A 15815-nucleotide genomic window follows, 5' to 3' on the forward strand; every position below is an offset into this window, starting at 1 on the left:
GTCCAGCATCACAGAGCATGGCGTTATTACTGTATCACTGGCTAGCCCCGTCCATATTGTACATGCTTAGTGGCTGAATTTGTTTCCTGCATCTGGAGAACTTTGAGCACAAATGTCTCTGACATTAGAAATCAAAATGCTCAGCTGGAGGCACTGGTTCTGCAGAGTGAGTGAACATAACTCTATTTCCAGCTGCCCACCCTCCTTTTTTATTTTTACTTTATACATTCTATCAGTATACATCACTACCGCTCCATTTTCTGTTAGGATCTCCAGTCTTCCCAGTAATGTTGGGTGCTACTTGATAGTCCTTCAGAAAGTCTCATCCTTATTAAAATAAGTCAGAGTCATTTTCTGTTGATTATAACCAAGGAGGCTCGCTTCAACTTCAAAAATCTTTCTCAAAGCTGTCCACTTCTCTTCACCTCAACTGTCACCGCTCTAATCCAAAATACCATCTTTTCCACACAAGGGCAGTGGCTCCTTGGCTAGTCTCCCTGTGTCCAACTTTGTTCTCCTCCAGCTCAGTGTACATGTAGCAATCAAAGTGATCTTTCATCAATGCAAATGAAATCATACCATCCGCCTCCATAAAATCCTTCTTGTTGACTTAAAAATATAATTTAAAAACCTTTAACACAATCAATATAGCTCAAAGTGATCTGGTTGCTGCCTACCTTTTCAACCTTACATGTCCAGCAACTGATGAGTGGAGAAATAAAGTGTGACATATCCAAGTAATAGAGTATTGTTCAGCAATAACAATGAGTGAAGCACTGATCTGTGCTACAGCAAGGATGAGCCCTGAAAACATGCTCTCTTTACATTCCTATCCTTATACTCTTAAAGCTTGTTTTCCTCAACTTTCAACAGGAATCCATGGAGCTAGTATCTTTTCCTAGGAACACTTTAACAATGCTTCAGACTACATATTTATAATGAAGTAATTCCTCATTTTCATTTCATAGCCTCTTCTGGAGGGAGCTGTGTTTTATCTTTTATAACCAGGCATTACTAAATTAGTAAGTGATGAAACCTTTAGACAGAAAGATCAGTCTTTTAGAGATTATTAACATTGACACTTCCAGTTCACTCTTATTACCCTTGACCCAAGTTACTGCTCCCTAATGATGTGAAAAGTTGGAAATGATTTTTCTTTCTGTTTCTTTAGTTCCGTGGAAAAACACAGCTCAGTCACGTGCTCTCTTACATGTGCTCATTCTCTCTTTGGTTTTCTCCACTGAAGGACATGAAATAATTGCAGGAATATTCTGAGTATGTCAACTCTATACTGCTCTCACTCTACCTCATCGCTCCCTATTCCCCCCCTCCAAAAAAAAACAAAACAAAACAGTATTTCTTCCAGAAATTAATCAAGCAATATCCTGAGGGGTGAGTGGACCCACTACACTAAGATTTGCCCCTATCAATCCCAGGCAACTCAGAAGAGAAAGGCAATTTGTGTTATTTCCACTTATGACTCAGAATAATTCATCATGGGATCCTAGGATCAACAATTAGTTGTTACTTTTCAAGGAAAACTTGGAGATCTCTTTAGAAAAAATGATTCCAGGTGGTCTACGTGGAAAGCCCAAGGCTAGGAAAGGGCCGGAAGATTGTTCTCTGCTTCAAGCCTGCAGAGTGTAGGGTACTTTTAACACAGAGATAGAGAACAATATTGGAGCGGTGGGAGAGCAGTCCTGAGAATGCACCTCACTGATCTCCAGCAAGGACCAGGCTCACTGACCAATGGCCCAGCTTCTGGGCTCTGAAACTGCCTTTTGCATCTGTGCCAAGACTGCAATCCCCATGAGCTGCTCCCAGCCAACATCAGAGTGCAGCAGGGGTACCGAGGCGGGACTCTGATGGCCCTGAGAGGTCATCGAAGAGACGTGCATCTACTTTGCTTACCTCTCTCCCTCGCTGGGTTAGGACATCTCTACGGTCTGACATGTATCCCTCCGCCCTGGCTCCCTTCCTGCCCTTTGCTTCCACAGGTGTTTCTCCTAATACAACTTTTGCGGGTTTAATCCTGTCTTGACATCTGCTCCTCAGATGATCCAGTTTAACACATCTGGATTAATAACTTAAAGTTATGTTTGGCTGAAACTAGCAACTAAATAAGTTCTCAGAAAATGGGTAATCAAACAAGATTTTGTAATATGTAACTTACAGAGTTCCTCCTTTGTTCTATTCGCCCTCTCTCGAGAAAGATACTAATAAAAGAAAAATTAAGCTCTTAAAAATATGCATGGGGCCAACAGATGGCATAGCGGTTACGTCTCCAGACTCCCACATGGCTCACTGTGGTTCGAGTCCCAGACCCGGTGGCTGGAAACTCACTCCAGGATGTATGCGTACATGCCCAAGATCCCAGGAAAAAGAATGGAGGAGATGGGATTGTGGCGTGGCCATCCCCCTCGGGTGTGGAGGGGTGATTTCTCACTTTCCCTCTCACTGTGTTTGTCTCTGTCTTTCATAAGCATATGCACCCTTAAGATGGTATGAAGATTAAGACAACTGGATCCTATATGGCTGGCTGAGCGGTTTAAGTCCCCCACCTGGTCACTTGACACTACAGGTACGCATGTGTGCGTGCCCCAAAATCCCAAGAGGAGAATGGAGCAGGAGGGACTGTAGTGGGACCATCCCCCAGGGGCTGATTTTATCTCCTCATGCCATCTTTCTCAGGTGAGTGCACTTGCCCTACAGCAAAAAAAAAAAAAAAAAAAAAGTATCAAATGAATATTAATTAATACTAAAAGATTCTCCTTTAATTTTAAATTCATCAAGTTCTAATGAGAAAGGAGCAATTTTGAGTGTACTCAGGGGTGGGTCTGGATAAGAGCCAGGAACGCTCCGATGTGGGTCAGCCTCACAGAGCGCCGTGCTTTCCACTGCATCACTGCCTGGCCGCGACACGGAGGTGATTTCAAACTGCTGGGGAACTCTGTTATCCCATCTCTGAGAACTGGCCAAAACACAGTGTCTGGATTTAGGAGAATAAGTTGCAATGATCATGCGGCTATGCGCATATCTACAGGTACGTATACAGGCACACGCATGCACACATATGCACACAGATTATATAAGTATTAATACATATTTATATACATTAATACATATAAACATAGAGATTTTCTTATATCAATAAATTTCACTATTTTGTAGGTTTATTCAAACCTCATTATTTATACACTGCCAACAGATAAATCAGATTTCTCCTTAATAAAATGAAAACTGTATCTTTCTAGGACACCAGATAAAGGGGTTTCTTTAAAATAAAACATTGAGGGACCAGTGGTTGACATAATGGTTTTGTCGCTGGACTCTCACGTAGTCAACCACAGTTCAAGTCCTAGAACCAGCCAGCTTAAAACACACTAGGGGGCTGGGAGGTGATGTAATGGTTATGTTGCTAGACTCCCACGTAGTCGACCACAGTTTGAGTCCCAGACCTGGCACCTTAAAACTTACACGGGGGGGCTGGCAGGTGGCATGGTGGTGCGGGCAATGGACTCCCACACGGCTGACTATGGTTCAAGTGGCAGACCTGGCAGCTTCTTTTCTTATTTTCCCTTTTTCTCTGTGTCTCTTTCTGGCCAAAATAATAATAATAATAATAATAACACAACTCACGCCAGGTACATGTGTGTGTGTGTGTGTCCAAAAGCTCAAGAGGAGAATAGAAGAGAAATGACTGTGGTGTGGCCATCTCCCCTTGGGGGTGATTTCTCATTTTCTGTGTCTCTGTTGCTCTGGCAAGCACAGGCACCCTATAGCAAAAAATCTCTCTTAAAAACAACAAAACAGGGGCCAGCAGACGGCATGGTGGTTAAGAGCACTGGACTCCCACATGGCTGACTGTGGTTCTAGTCCTGGATCTGGCGGCTTGCTTTCTCACTTTCTCTTTCTCTCTCTCACGCTGTCTTTCTCTGGTCAAATTTAAGTAAGTAAGTAAATAAATAAATAAAGTTAAATCAAAATAATTTTTTACCGAAAAAACCCACAAAACATAAACCTGAAACATTGATCTACTTAGATGATGGTAGAAAGCTGACATTTTCTAAGTAAACTGATTATAGTAAAAGGAACTAGAAGAGAGTTTGAGAGTTAAATTATTATAATCCACAATTTATGATCATATCATCATTTTTAAAAATAAATTTATTCCCCCAACTTCCTATTTGTGATGATAAAATTCTTACTACTGCAATGAAAACAAGTGTATTAGTGTAAATCCCAAATTATGAAGCTTTAAGGGGTATTTCCCATAATAGATTAATACATCTAAATTATACCTTGTCATTTGGGAATTTTTGCTGTAAGTTAATGGATTTAAAACTTAATTAATTTCTTCCCACTGCTTAAGAACTTTACATTAACATAGGCTTGACTCATGTACTTTTAAAGTACATTCACTGAATTTGAGAAGGTGGAACAATATGCTATATTATCAGAGTCAGAAAAGGCAGAAAATATTTTCCTTCCTTTTGTTCCTCCCATTTTTATTATTTTTCCCCAGAAACTAGTGTAAGTGGTGTGAAACTAAAGAAGAAAGGTATACTTAAACAATCAATAGTCATTTTAAATGATTAATTCCAAGTCTTTTAACATATACAATGGTCTAATGAAAATTCTATGTATAGTAAGTCCTGCAGAATTACAAGTTGGTACTAAGCTATTTGACACCAGGAAGTCTTGTTTTTGCCCTAAAGGCAAAAAAAAAAAAAAGTAAGAAAAAAAAAGTATCACTGTTCACATTTCAAATTGTTAACATGTCATTTTTCCTATGAGTCACCCAAATAACAGATAGAAATTGACATGCCTATCAAGTTCAGGATGCAATGAAACATTTCACAATGAATTAGAAATAAAAGGAAATAATCTTAAATAATTTAACATGTATTTTATATGAAGTAATTAGAAGAGTAAATCGTTTAGTGTTTAAACTGAAGTAATGAATATGAACATTGTTCATCAAAGGTTAAAGAAAACAAATAAGTCTGTAATTTTGGAAAGTTTGACAGGATAGAAAGTCTAGCAGGAGAAAAAAAATGTAATTTTCTGGAGAAGACAATTTTGATTTAACATAGAAATAAAATTCTAATTACAAAAAGGGAACAGGTGGGAAATAAGTATTTATCCCTTTTTCAAAGATAATGTTTTCCTTGTTAGCTGTCAGAAACTACTTGAACAAATGCAGGACTTCTCAAAGAATTGCTTGGAAAGTTTCATTGGAAATGATTTTTGGCAACAAAATGTGGCACAGATACATTTAAAAAAAAAAAAGCAACCTTTTATGCTTTTATACCATTTCCTATCTTTCCTTCATCTCAAAAATATTTGAATCTCCTAAACATAATCAAGTATTGTTCTCATGCTAAGGCTGCCTCGAACCAAATGAGTAACATCCTTGCCAATGTGACACTTACTTCCTGGGTGAGACGAATGATAAGCAGGAAGATAAGTGAAAGGGCCAATGTGTATTTCCAACTACTGTCCCATTGGCATCCTGCCACACTATTGTCCTTTCTTCAGTGCTCAGTGTTGCCAGAGGTGTTTCAAATGAAATTATAATGTGATAAAGGCTTTTTCCTATTTCAAGTTTTAAGAACTGTCTTAAAAATGATTATCATGATACGAACCATGGTCATCAAACTTTTTTTTTTTTAACATATTTCAGGCTTTGCAGGCAACCTAGGTCTGTGTCACATTTACTTCTTTTTTTTTTTTTAACTCTTTAGAAATGTAAAACCATTATTATCTCACAGGCCACACACCAAAAAAGGCTGAATTTGGCCTACATTGGGGCTGAATTTGGCCTGCAGCTATGGTTTGCCACTCCTGACTAAAAGCACATTTGCTTTTAAGTGCCTATGTTCAGTCCTACATATTGTGTTTCTTTTTTTTTTTTTTTTTAGCATTGATTCCTTTGCTCTTTATTACTCATTTGTCAAAATCAAATAAAGTATTCTTTTTAGAGCAACAGTAATTCCAATGACGGCAGGCTCAAAATCAGTTCTTAGGAGCAGGACCCCCAGCTCTATTTTCACACAAGAAACAGGAAACAATTCTTAGCAGAAAACCCTCGTTAAGCGACGTGGCGGACCTGCACGCGTCCCACCAGTTCCTGGAGCAGGAGCAGACATGTATAAGATCTGCAGAACCTTACCTTGCTGGAGGAACGTCAATATTGGAAGAAACCACTTTTCGTTTTTGCTCAAGGAGACAGATGGAGCGAGTGTTTTCTTTTTCATGGTCAGGGACCCGGCTGGCTTTTTTGGTGTCTGTGGCTTTCACATCTTCCTCCATGGCCAAGGGGAACAAGTGTTGATGAGATAGTTTCTTACTAGAGTCACGTTTTAAATCCTCTGATTGAAAAGTGAAGGTCATTTCCCGTTTGGTGCTCCCCACCTGTGAAACCAAACACAGGAATTCTTAACTCACACAAAACGTGAGTTTTGTACAACTATCGCAGATGGCTATGAGGAGAGACTATAGATCCTGTCCTTCCAATTCATCTTGCAGATTGTATTGTTTAAATGGGAAAAATGCAAAACAGGAATTTAAAAACCAACATTTAAAAATAATATACAATTTATGCATCTATCATTATCCAAACAAAAAGCATCACAGGCCTAGCCTCTGTGGTGCAGCTCACAGCTTGCTGGACTGCAGTTCTGGAAGCCACATGCCAGTCACGAGGTCAGATCACTGGGCTGGTCTGAAAACACAGCTGGGTGCACACATGAGTGCCCAAGACCCTGAGGAGCAAGAGGGCTGGAAAAGGCAAGGTGTGCCGTGACAAGCTACTATCAAGGGTGCTTTCTTTTTCTTGTTCTCATGCATGCATGCTATCAAAAAGAAAAAGAAAAAGAAGCATCACAAACACAAATATTGCCTTTCAGACAAGTACACGTTTTTCATACGTAAAACATTAGACTTTCATCCAATTTTTTTTTTCAGGGATTTTTTTTGCTATGGGGCATGTGTACTCACCAGAAAGACACAGAAACAGAAAGCAAGAAATCATCACGCTAGGGAGTATGGCCACACCATAATCCCTTCTCCATTCTCCTCTCAGGATTTTGGGCACTCATGCACGCATGCCCTGAGTGAGTTTCAAGCCTTTAGGTCTGGGACTCAAACCATGGTCAGCCACGTGGGAGTCCAGTGACATAATCATGACATCATCTGCTGTCCCCCCTTTTTAAATTTAAAACATTACTTTATCTTCCACAACTAGTACAACTCAATTAAGTAAACAATTATTTCAGATTGGTTACCATGTTTAATAGAAAAGAAATAATCAATAAAACCAAGGTTTATCTTTACTATTAATAATGATCTTAACCATACTCTGTAGTACATGACAAATTGTCTTTTATCCTTTATCTGCTCAGCAGTTAAGATCTTAATAAAATTCCTTCCAAATCCAAATGAGAAAGGAATCAGATTAATTTCTCTTATCATTTTTAACTAAATGCAATGATGAGTACAGTGTAAGACAAAATAATAAAATTAAACCTCAGTGACTTGAGTCCTATTGTTTCAGAATTTGTAATAATTGAAAAAAGAAGAACGAAGTATAAAAAACGCTCTTGTAAAGTAATTGGTAGTAGATTTGTAAGTGACGTTTGGAGCAAACTGGTTAAAATCCTAAATATACAAAGAAGAATCAGACTACCTGGTAATCTGGAACCTCACTAATCAGTGAGGGGTATTTCAAAATATGCGCATATGTGAGACATTTCACAGGCTCTTAGACAATCCATCCCTCTTTGTGGAGTCAGTCTGTGGCACTAATAAATCTTCATGTAAAGAAGATATGCTTGTTTCTTTTTAATTTTAGGTAGGAGATAAAGCACAAAGACTTTGATAAAATGGATTTAGATTTATAGACTCTCAAGTTGCAAGCATAAGGTGTTTTCAGAATAAAATGAGCATGTGTGTGATTGTTTGAAAATAGCAGAGACTGCCAAAGTATGTTATTAATGACTAGAGATTCTCAGACTGAGGAAATTCAGCTACATGTGGGCTGTAGTTACAGGACCCACCCACATCTGAGCTTTCCAGAGCTCAGGGATGACTTGCTTCTCAGGATCCACTTGGCTGGCATGTATCTCTCTCTCTCTCTCTCTCTCTCTCTTTTCTTTTATAACGAAAAAATTTATGATAGAACAAGTGCAAGAAAAAGAGAGAAATGAACATACGCTGCAGAGCCTGGTCACACTGCTGTCACCTTCCCCTAGTCTTCCAGCTCACCAAGTCCAGGGTGCTCAAGCACAAGTCCAGTGCGTTTCAGGCTGACTGGGCCAGAGATTCGAACCACAGTTGCCATATGGGATCCAGCTTCTCCTGAACAACATATTACCACTGCACCATACAGCCAGCCCAGGCATGTATCTTTCACGTGAACAAATTCAGCTCCAAATGAAGCTCCATCCCCTTTTAACCTGTCATGCCAGTGGAAAAAAGATAAACTTCTCATGGTTTTCCTACCAGCTCAGTACCCACTTCTACAGAAAAATAGTCACTCACTTTTGGTTTTCTTGTAACTTGCTAAAAAGTCATCACAATTCTTGGGATGCATTAATGAAATAAAATAAGGGCCCAAGAAAAATGAGTGTCTACTTTTAACTGTTAACGGTCTTAATGAAATCAATATACAATAGAAAGGGATAAGAAAATAGGTCAAACTTCCAAAAAATGCAGTGAATGTTCAAAAATGTAGTTTAGAAAATCAACAAATGTAATTACAAATATTTGAACTATCCATAACTAATCAATATTCAGTGCAACTCATTCTGCCTGAAAGTCGGGCTGAGACAAAGGGAAGGAAGTTCTTCACATCTATACCAGCCTATTCCCACCCTATGTGACAAGAGAAATAGTCTAACCACCAGGTATAAAAAAATAAAACAAGGTCTGATTTTGACGACTATAAATAGCTTCCACCTTTTAGTCTATTTTATTTTTTAAATTACTATTATTATTATTTATTATTATGTATGCTCAAAGGTGCATGTGCATACACAAGAGAGAGAAAATGAGAGAGAGAGAGAGAGAGAGAGAGAGAGAGAGAGAAGACACCCTCTCAATGGGGCCTAATCACATCACAATCCTTTTTCCTCCAATCTTCTATCTCATCAGGATCCTGGGCAGGTCCACATACACAGCAAGACAGCAAGTTTTATAAGCCCACTGGGTCAGGACTCTAATCCGGGTCAACCACGTGGGATCCAGGTCCCTCTGTACAACACTCAACTGCTGCATTATGGGGCTGACCCATAAACAGCTTCTTCTTAGATGTTAAGTATTACATGAATTAAATATTTAAGTAGTCATTAGTATTAAGTTGAAACATAACTAACATCCATCTCTCCCTAGAAATAAACTGTACTGATTATATGAATTCCATCCAAAATTTAAAGGAGCACAACATTACAGGCAGTCTAGCTTTTAGTTCCAAAAACACAGGGAAAAAAATTGAAACAAATAATACAAATAGAATAAAATTCCTGTAGAAACTATAGTATAATTGTATGTCATGTGCTTAGTCAAGGCTTCAGATAAAACAAATTACGATATTTAACAATGCTATAAATCTTCTATAATAATTTCTAAACAAAAAATTAACTTCTCAATAGTAATCAGAGAATTTTAGCAATGTAATGAATTTCGAAGACAATGTAGCCCACACTCCTTGTTTAAAGTTGAATTAAAATGTCTAGAAATAACCAGAGGACCAAAAATAACTGTAGAGATGAGTAAGAGAGTTTAGATCTTTGAGTCATGGGTCCCACTGTTTGTAATGCTGGTGGAAGGGGTGGGTGGCAAGTGAAGCTATTCATTATATTACCATAGTTTAATGCCCACATGTATGTATTTCATGTTCTTTTTAAAATGCTCTTTTTATTCATATCAAATATTACATTACAAAGACAGAAAAAGAAAAAAAAAACAGAGTTCGTAGGAAAGAAGAGGCTGGAGAGAATATGTGAAGCCAAATCTTGAGAAGCTGAACTTGAAAGTGGACTAGAAAGAGAGGGGTGGTGGCTTGAGGTGACACTGGACAGGGGATAGCATTTAAGACGGACGTGAGAAGGCAGGATGAGAGGAAAAGGTGAAGGAAGTGGTGTAGTAGCCCTGGAGCAGGGCAGGCCTGACATCCAGCTACTGCAAATGAGCACAGATTTAGACCTCTGTTCAATTAGCAAAAGAATAACACAAAAGGGAGATACAATCCCATTTATATGAGATTTCCAGAAAAGGCTCACCTAGAGAGAAAGCAGACCAGTGATTGCCTAGGCCGGGAGTGGGAGCAACTGATTGCAAATTCAGGGTGATGGAAACGTCCTAGAACTAGACTGTAGTGATACTTGTACAGCTTTGATGTTTGTTAACAACCATTGAACTGAATTCTTACAATGGGACAAATTTATGGTATGTAAACTTCTTTTTTTAGAAAAGAATTATTCGCTTAATTTTATTTATTATTATTTTTCAATATGACCAGAGAAAGAGAGGAAGAAAGCAAGCCACCAAGTCTGAGACTTGAACTGCAGTCAACCATGTGTGAGTCCAGCACCTTAACCACTATGCTTAACTACCTGCTTGCCCCTAAAAGTTTTATTTTAATAGAGATGCTTAAAAAAATACAAGGAAGAAAGAACCAAACCATCAGTAACTGGTAATGGAGAGCATATTTGGTGAATCCCTAGACCAGAAATCTGGAAACAGAGATGCAGCCACAACGGCTGTGCATCTATTTAAAAAATTTGGGGTGGGGCGTGGTGGTGCCAGGTCTATGGCAAATTTTTTTTTTTTTTTGGAGAGATTTTTCACTATAGGGCGCGTGTGCTCGCCAGACAGACAGAGAGAGACATAGAGACAGAAAGCGAGAAATTACCCCCCAGGGGTACACGGGCACGCACACGGGCCCGGCGTGAGTTTTAAGCCACCGGGTCCGGGATGCGAACCGCGGTCGACTACGTGGGACTCCAGCGACATAGCCATTACGCTAACTGCTGGTTCCCTATGGCAAAATTTTTTAAAACACAGGTGGTATGCCAACGCAAGCTGCCACAAGCAGCTATTTGGTTGTATCTTGGACACAGGTAAGATGGGCCTTAAATCCAGTTCTCATTGGAGCCAGGTTCCAGGCTTCCTCTCCCACAGAAGGACAATTCTGTAATTCACCACCCTGATGGTAACTTTCTGTAGTACTTCATCTGTCCCAAGAGGGCACTGATTTTTTTTCCTCCAATTTAGACAACGTCCTGGTCACAAAGCTGTTCCTGGATCTGCAAGGTCTAGGTTAAGTTATTGGGTTGTTGAAAAACTCAGGATGAATTTTTCTATGCAAAAATACATCATGACTTTTCCAATAACCCAATAGATTCCTCCTTTGAAGCTGGTTTGAATTATGTGAGTCATCCATATGAGCTGGTATGTTAATGGAAACGTTGAGGCAATCTGAGAAATCACTCTGCACGACAGCTCACGTGCAGGCAAAGGGTTCAACGCTAGAAAACGTCCAGAAAGAACAAAAACACCTGACTGGATGAAAAGAAATCAACAACAGCAGCAAAGCTGGTAAGTGCAAAAGAAAAAAAGACACAGCCAGTACAGCTAAGTAACTGAAATACGGGGATCTGCCATGTTTGGAGCTATGGGGTTCTTAGTAAGAAACTAACAACTTCCTCCAGAAGGGACACCTAAGTGACACAGGAGAGAGAGAGGGGATGTTGCTGTTCAGAATATACCACAGCTTGTCCTGGAGTGTGGGTCGTTTCCAACCTTCTAATTTGCCATCCATCAGTTATAAATAGATAAGTAAACTTAAAACATAAGCCTCAACTTTATCCCTAAGAACCATAAAAACTCATTCAAGGAAAGTGAAAGATTTAGGACTTTCTAGTAGTGTTATAATTTTTGTCTTCTTCTAGTACTGGAAGATTTACAAGGCAAAGGAACAGTCCACATGCTAATAAGTGGCTACATAAATAAGCAGAGATAATGACTTAAATTCTCCACTACAATAATGGACTCTTGGCAAAAACAAACAAACAAACAAACAAACAAAAAACCATAATTGTTGTGAGATCAGGAAAAATTAACTTGTTGAGGTGGTATTTGCTTATCTCGAAATATTGCTCTAACCAAAAATTTGAGGAGAAAGGAGGGAAATGTTCAGATAACTGTCAAGTTAGAAGACTCATATGGTAAATAATGAAAAATAGCAGGACAATTGACTAGTAATTCTCAGAAGAATAAAAAAAGAATAATCTTAGTCTGAATTAAAAAGAAATGCCTCCTGTATAAGAGGACTAATCTGACTCTCCACACTGGTGACACCAGAAGCAGAAAGCAGGAATATTTGATTCTGGCTGTCACATTTCAAGGCGGACACTGACAAATCCTAACCAGCACAACAAGGCTATCTGGATGGCAAAGGATTTTTCTGAAACTGGGAATGTTTTGTCTAAAAAACAGAAGGGTTTACGGCCCACATAGTTGCTCTTAAATACATGCAGAGCTCTCTTACGGAAGGGGAATTTGAGCTTTGGGTTGCTCTAAAATCAGGATTGATGGCATCCACTTCTGCTTCTGGCTAACTTCCTTCTGACTTATGGTTTATCCTCCCTTCCTCTTTTCCTCTTCTACCACACAGTGAAGGAAACCTTTTGCCGGAATAAGAAATACTGTTTTATATTTCACCGTGTTTCATGGAATCATTCCTCCTGTTAAGCAGGAGGAATTTCAGACTGCTCAGTTTCACTGAAACATTTTATTTGGCAATCATGTATAAAGTCTGAATGTACTTTTCACTTTACATGCTTATTTATTACAAAATATGTAAGTTCTACAAAAATGTACAGAAGGGAAATATTTCTATTCTTCCCAACTATCCTCCCAACCCTGCCCAGCCAGATCTACCCTTAGAGACAGCACCTTTTAAACATTTTACAACAAAATTTCAGAATACTTACAACGCATTAAATACTGATCTGTGCATGTGCACTGTCTGGAGTATTTGAACATGAATGTGATTATATTACATACATGATTATGCAACTTTTTTTTTATTGTGAAACAAAAAAATGATGGGCATCTTTTCATATAAATAGATTTATGCCATTTCTTTAAACAGTATAACATTTCATAAGATGGTATATCTTAGTAAGTTCTTGATAGTGAAGTAATTTTCGATTTTTTCCCTTTATTTATTTATTTTTACATTATTATTATCATCCTAATCTTCTTTATATGACATTGGGTTACATATAATTTTACAGTGTATCACATTGCTTTTTCAAAAGGGAATACCATGCATGTAAGTAATTTTCAATTTTTAATCATTAAAAATAAACATTTTTTAAAAATAATTCCTTCATAATTAAAAATAATGGAGGAACCAATTTTCATGAATCATTAGATACATAGAGAGATGTGCACAATTTTTAAGTGGTAAGATTTTGGAATATTTTTACTTTTACTTTCCTAAGGTTTTCAAATACAAAATTAATGGATAGTTTTTCTTTGGGGGAGTCACAAAATATTGTGATGAATAATACTCTGTGCTTTTTAACAAATGAGATAACGGGCACTCTCAAATATTTTTGGTTGGAACACACATATGTTAGAAGGCTGACCTGGGGGACCAGCAGTTAGCGTAATGGCTATGTCGCTCGCTAGACTCCCATGTAATTGACCGTGGTTCACGTCCTGGACCCGGTGGCTTAAAACTCATGCTGGGCGCGTGTGCGTGTACACCCAAGATCCCGAGAGGAGAACGGAGGAGAAGGGACTGCAGCGTGGCCATCCCCCCTGAGGGGTGATTTCTCGATTTCTGTCTCTCTGTCTCTCTCTCTCTCTCTGGCGAGTGCAAAAAAAAAAAAAAAAGAAAAAAAAAAGAAAAAAAAGGCTGACCTGGAAAATTAAGCAAAAGCAAACTGTGTACCTTTTTGTTACAGCAATTCTACTGTAAGAAATGAGAAAAATAGGAAAGTATTCACAGCTATTTGTCACAGAAATGTTTTTTATAATATTAAAAACCAAAAATTACCTAAGTTACCATTACTACATTTTTGGTTAAATATGCACAAACAGGGCCAGCTGTGGCCTAGTGGGTAAGGCAGCTGGATCCCACGTGGCTGACTATGTGGTTTAAGTCCTGGAGGGTGAAAAACAACTGGGTGCATGTGAGTGTATACCCAAACTCCCTAGAGGAAGAGATGGAGGAGAAGGGACTGTGGCGTGATCACACCCTACAGTGGGTGCATTCTTGTTTTCCCTCTGTTTCTGTCTCCATCTCTCTCTGGTGAGTGCACATACTCTCTGGCAAATGAAAAAAAGATGAATGAAATGTGTGGTTAAAAACAAAGACATATCTCTATATTTCTTGACATGGAAAACATTCAATGCATTAATTGAAAAAGGGAGATAACAAATGAGACTATCTAATAGGAGCTCAGTGGAGAGGGATGTGGGTATACAGAGAAAAAGTTCTGAACAAACATTCTATAATAACAATGTTTTCTGTAGGGACAGACTTATGAGCAAGTTTTTGTTGTTTGTTTATTTTATTAAAATTTATTTAGCAAGTTTTGCTTCTAAATTTTTTTAATTGCAAGAAGGAGTGTACATTTAGCAAAGAGATGGAAAGGGAGAGAGAACACGCATGCTCAGTGGGACGTGGTCACATTGAAAATCCCTTCTCCATCTCTCCATTCTGTAGGAGTTTGGGACACACATGTACATGCCCAGCAAGTTTTTCAAACCACTGGGGCCAGAATTGGAACCACGGTTAGCTATATGAGATCCAGCTTCCTAAACCACTAGGCTATGGAGCAGGCCCAGGAAGTTTTATTTTCTGTCTTTCTACTTTGTTTGCAATTTTTTCAATATTCATGTGCAGTTTGGTATTTTAAAGCCTTTAAGGTTATCCTACTGTGAAAGATATATATTTTTACATAGCTGACTTAAGCATCTGCCATTTATATAACTATATCTTTCTTCTACTACCTTTTATTATTGGTATATATGAATATATTAAAGAAAAAATGAATTACTTAAAATAGTATAGCTACCGGCACTATTCCTTCTACTATCAGTACCATTCAGTCATATTGTACTATAATAACTACCGTCATACTGTACTATAATAACTACCATTGAATTCATTCTTCCTACCCACCATAGAGGCCCTTCATATAGCATATTGCAAACACACACATTATCCAGCGTAATTTCTTTCAAGGGAAAAAAACATAATGTTCAATAATATGAGTATACCATCAATTACTGAGTTAGCTGACAAGTAAAACTCAGAATTTTTATTCCAATGAACAGCTTTTGTTTTCCTAGAAGAAGCTAAACAGTGTATGTATAAATATGATATACTTGGGAAAATTGCAATTTTTTTAAAACAAGAAATTAACAGTATGTATTTGAGTCTTGTATTTCTCTAAATGGTGTCTTTTGTAAATTGGATGCATCTTTCTAAGTTAAGGACTGAGCTCATGAGCTTTACTTAATATGATAGCTGGTTTCCATAGGAGAATCATGGAAACCAGCTATCATATTAAGTAAAGAATGGCTTCTGACATGAGCCCATTTACTTGATCAATCCTTTCTGTCTACATACACTCAAGTGCACACCAGGCCACCTTAATCCTAACACCCTCCCTGCAGATTTATGGTAATAAGATGCCAAAATGCTTGTGTCAACACTTACTCTTGGAAAGTGTCCTCAATTACTCATCTTAACCCAATCAGATTTGAGGAGTTGGCTCTGGAGATTAACT

At 38.3% G+C, this 15815-nt stretch overlaps 1 protein-coding gene across 1 annotated transcript in view; it reads right to left on the bottom strand.

Moving 5' to 3' along the window:
- ZNF704 (zinc finger protein 704) overlaps positions 1-6453 on the bottom strand; it is a 198187-nt gene extending 191734 nt beyond the window's left edge. Inside the window, exon 1 of the mRNA XM_006168927.3 lies at positions 6176-6453. Coding sequence (XP_006168989.1) covers positions 6176-6396 — 221 coding nt within the window. The 5' untranslated portion in view covers positions 6397-6453. The remainder of the gene's footprint in view (positions 1-6175) is intronic.
- Between the last annotated feature and the right edge of the window lie 9362 nt (positions 6454-15815).

The sequence above is a fragment of the Tupaia chinensis genome, unplaced genomic scaffold (genome assembly GCF_000334495.1).
Source record: "Tupaia chinensis unplaced genomic scaffold, TupChi_1.0 Scaffold146445_1, whole genome shotgun sequence".
Taxonomy (NCBI): domain Eukaryota; kingdom Metazoa; phylum Chordata; class Mammalia; order Scandentia; family Tupaiidae; genus Tupaia; species Tupaia belangeri.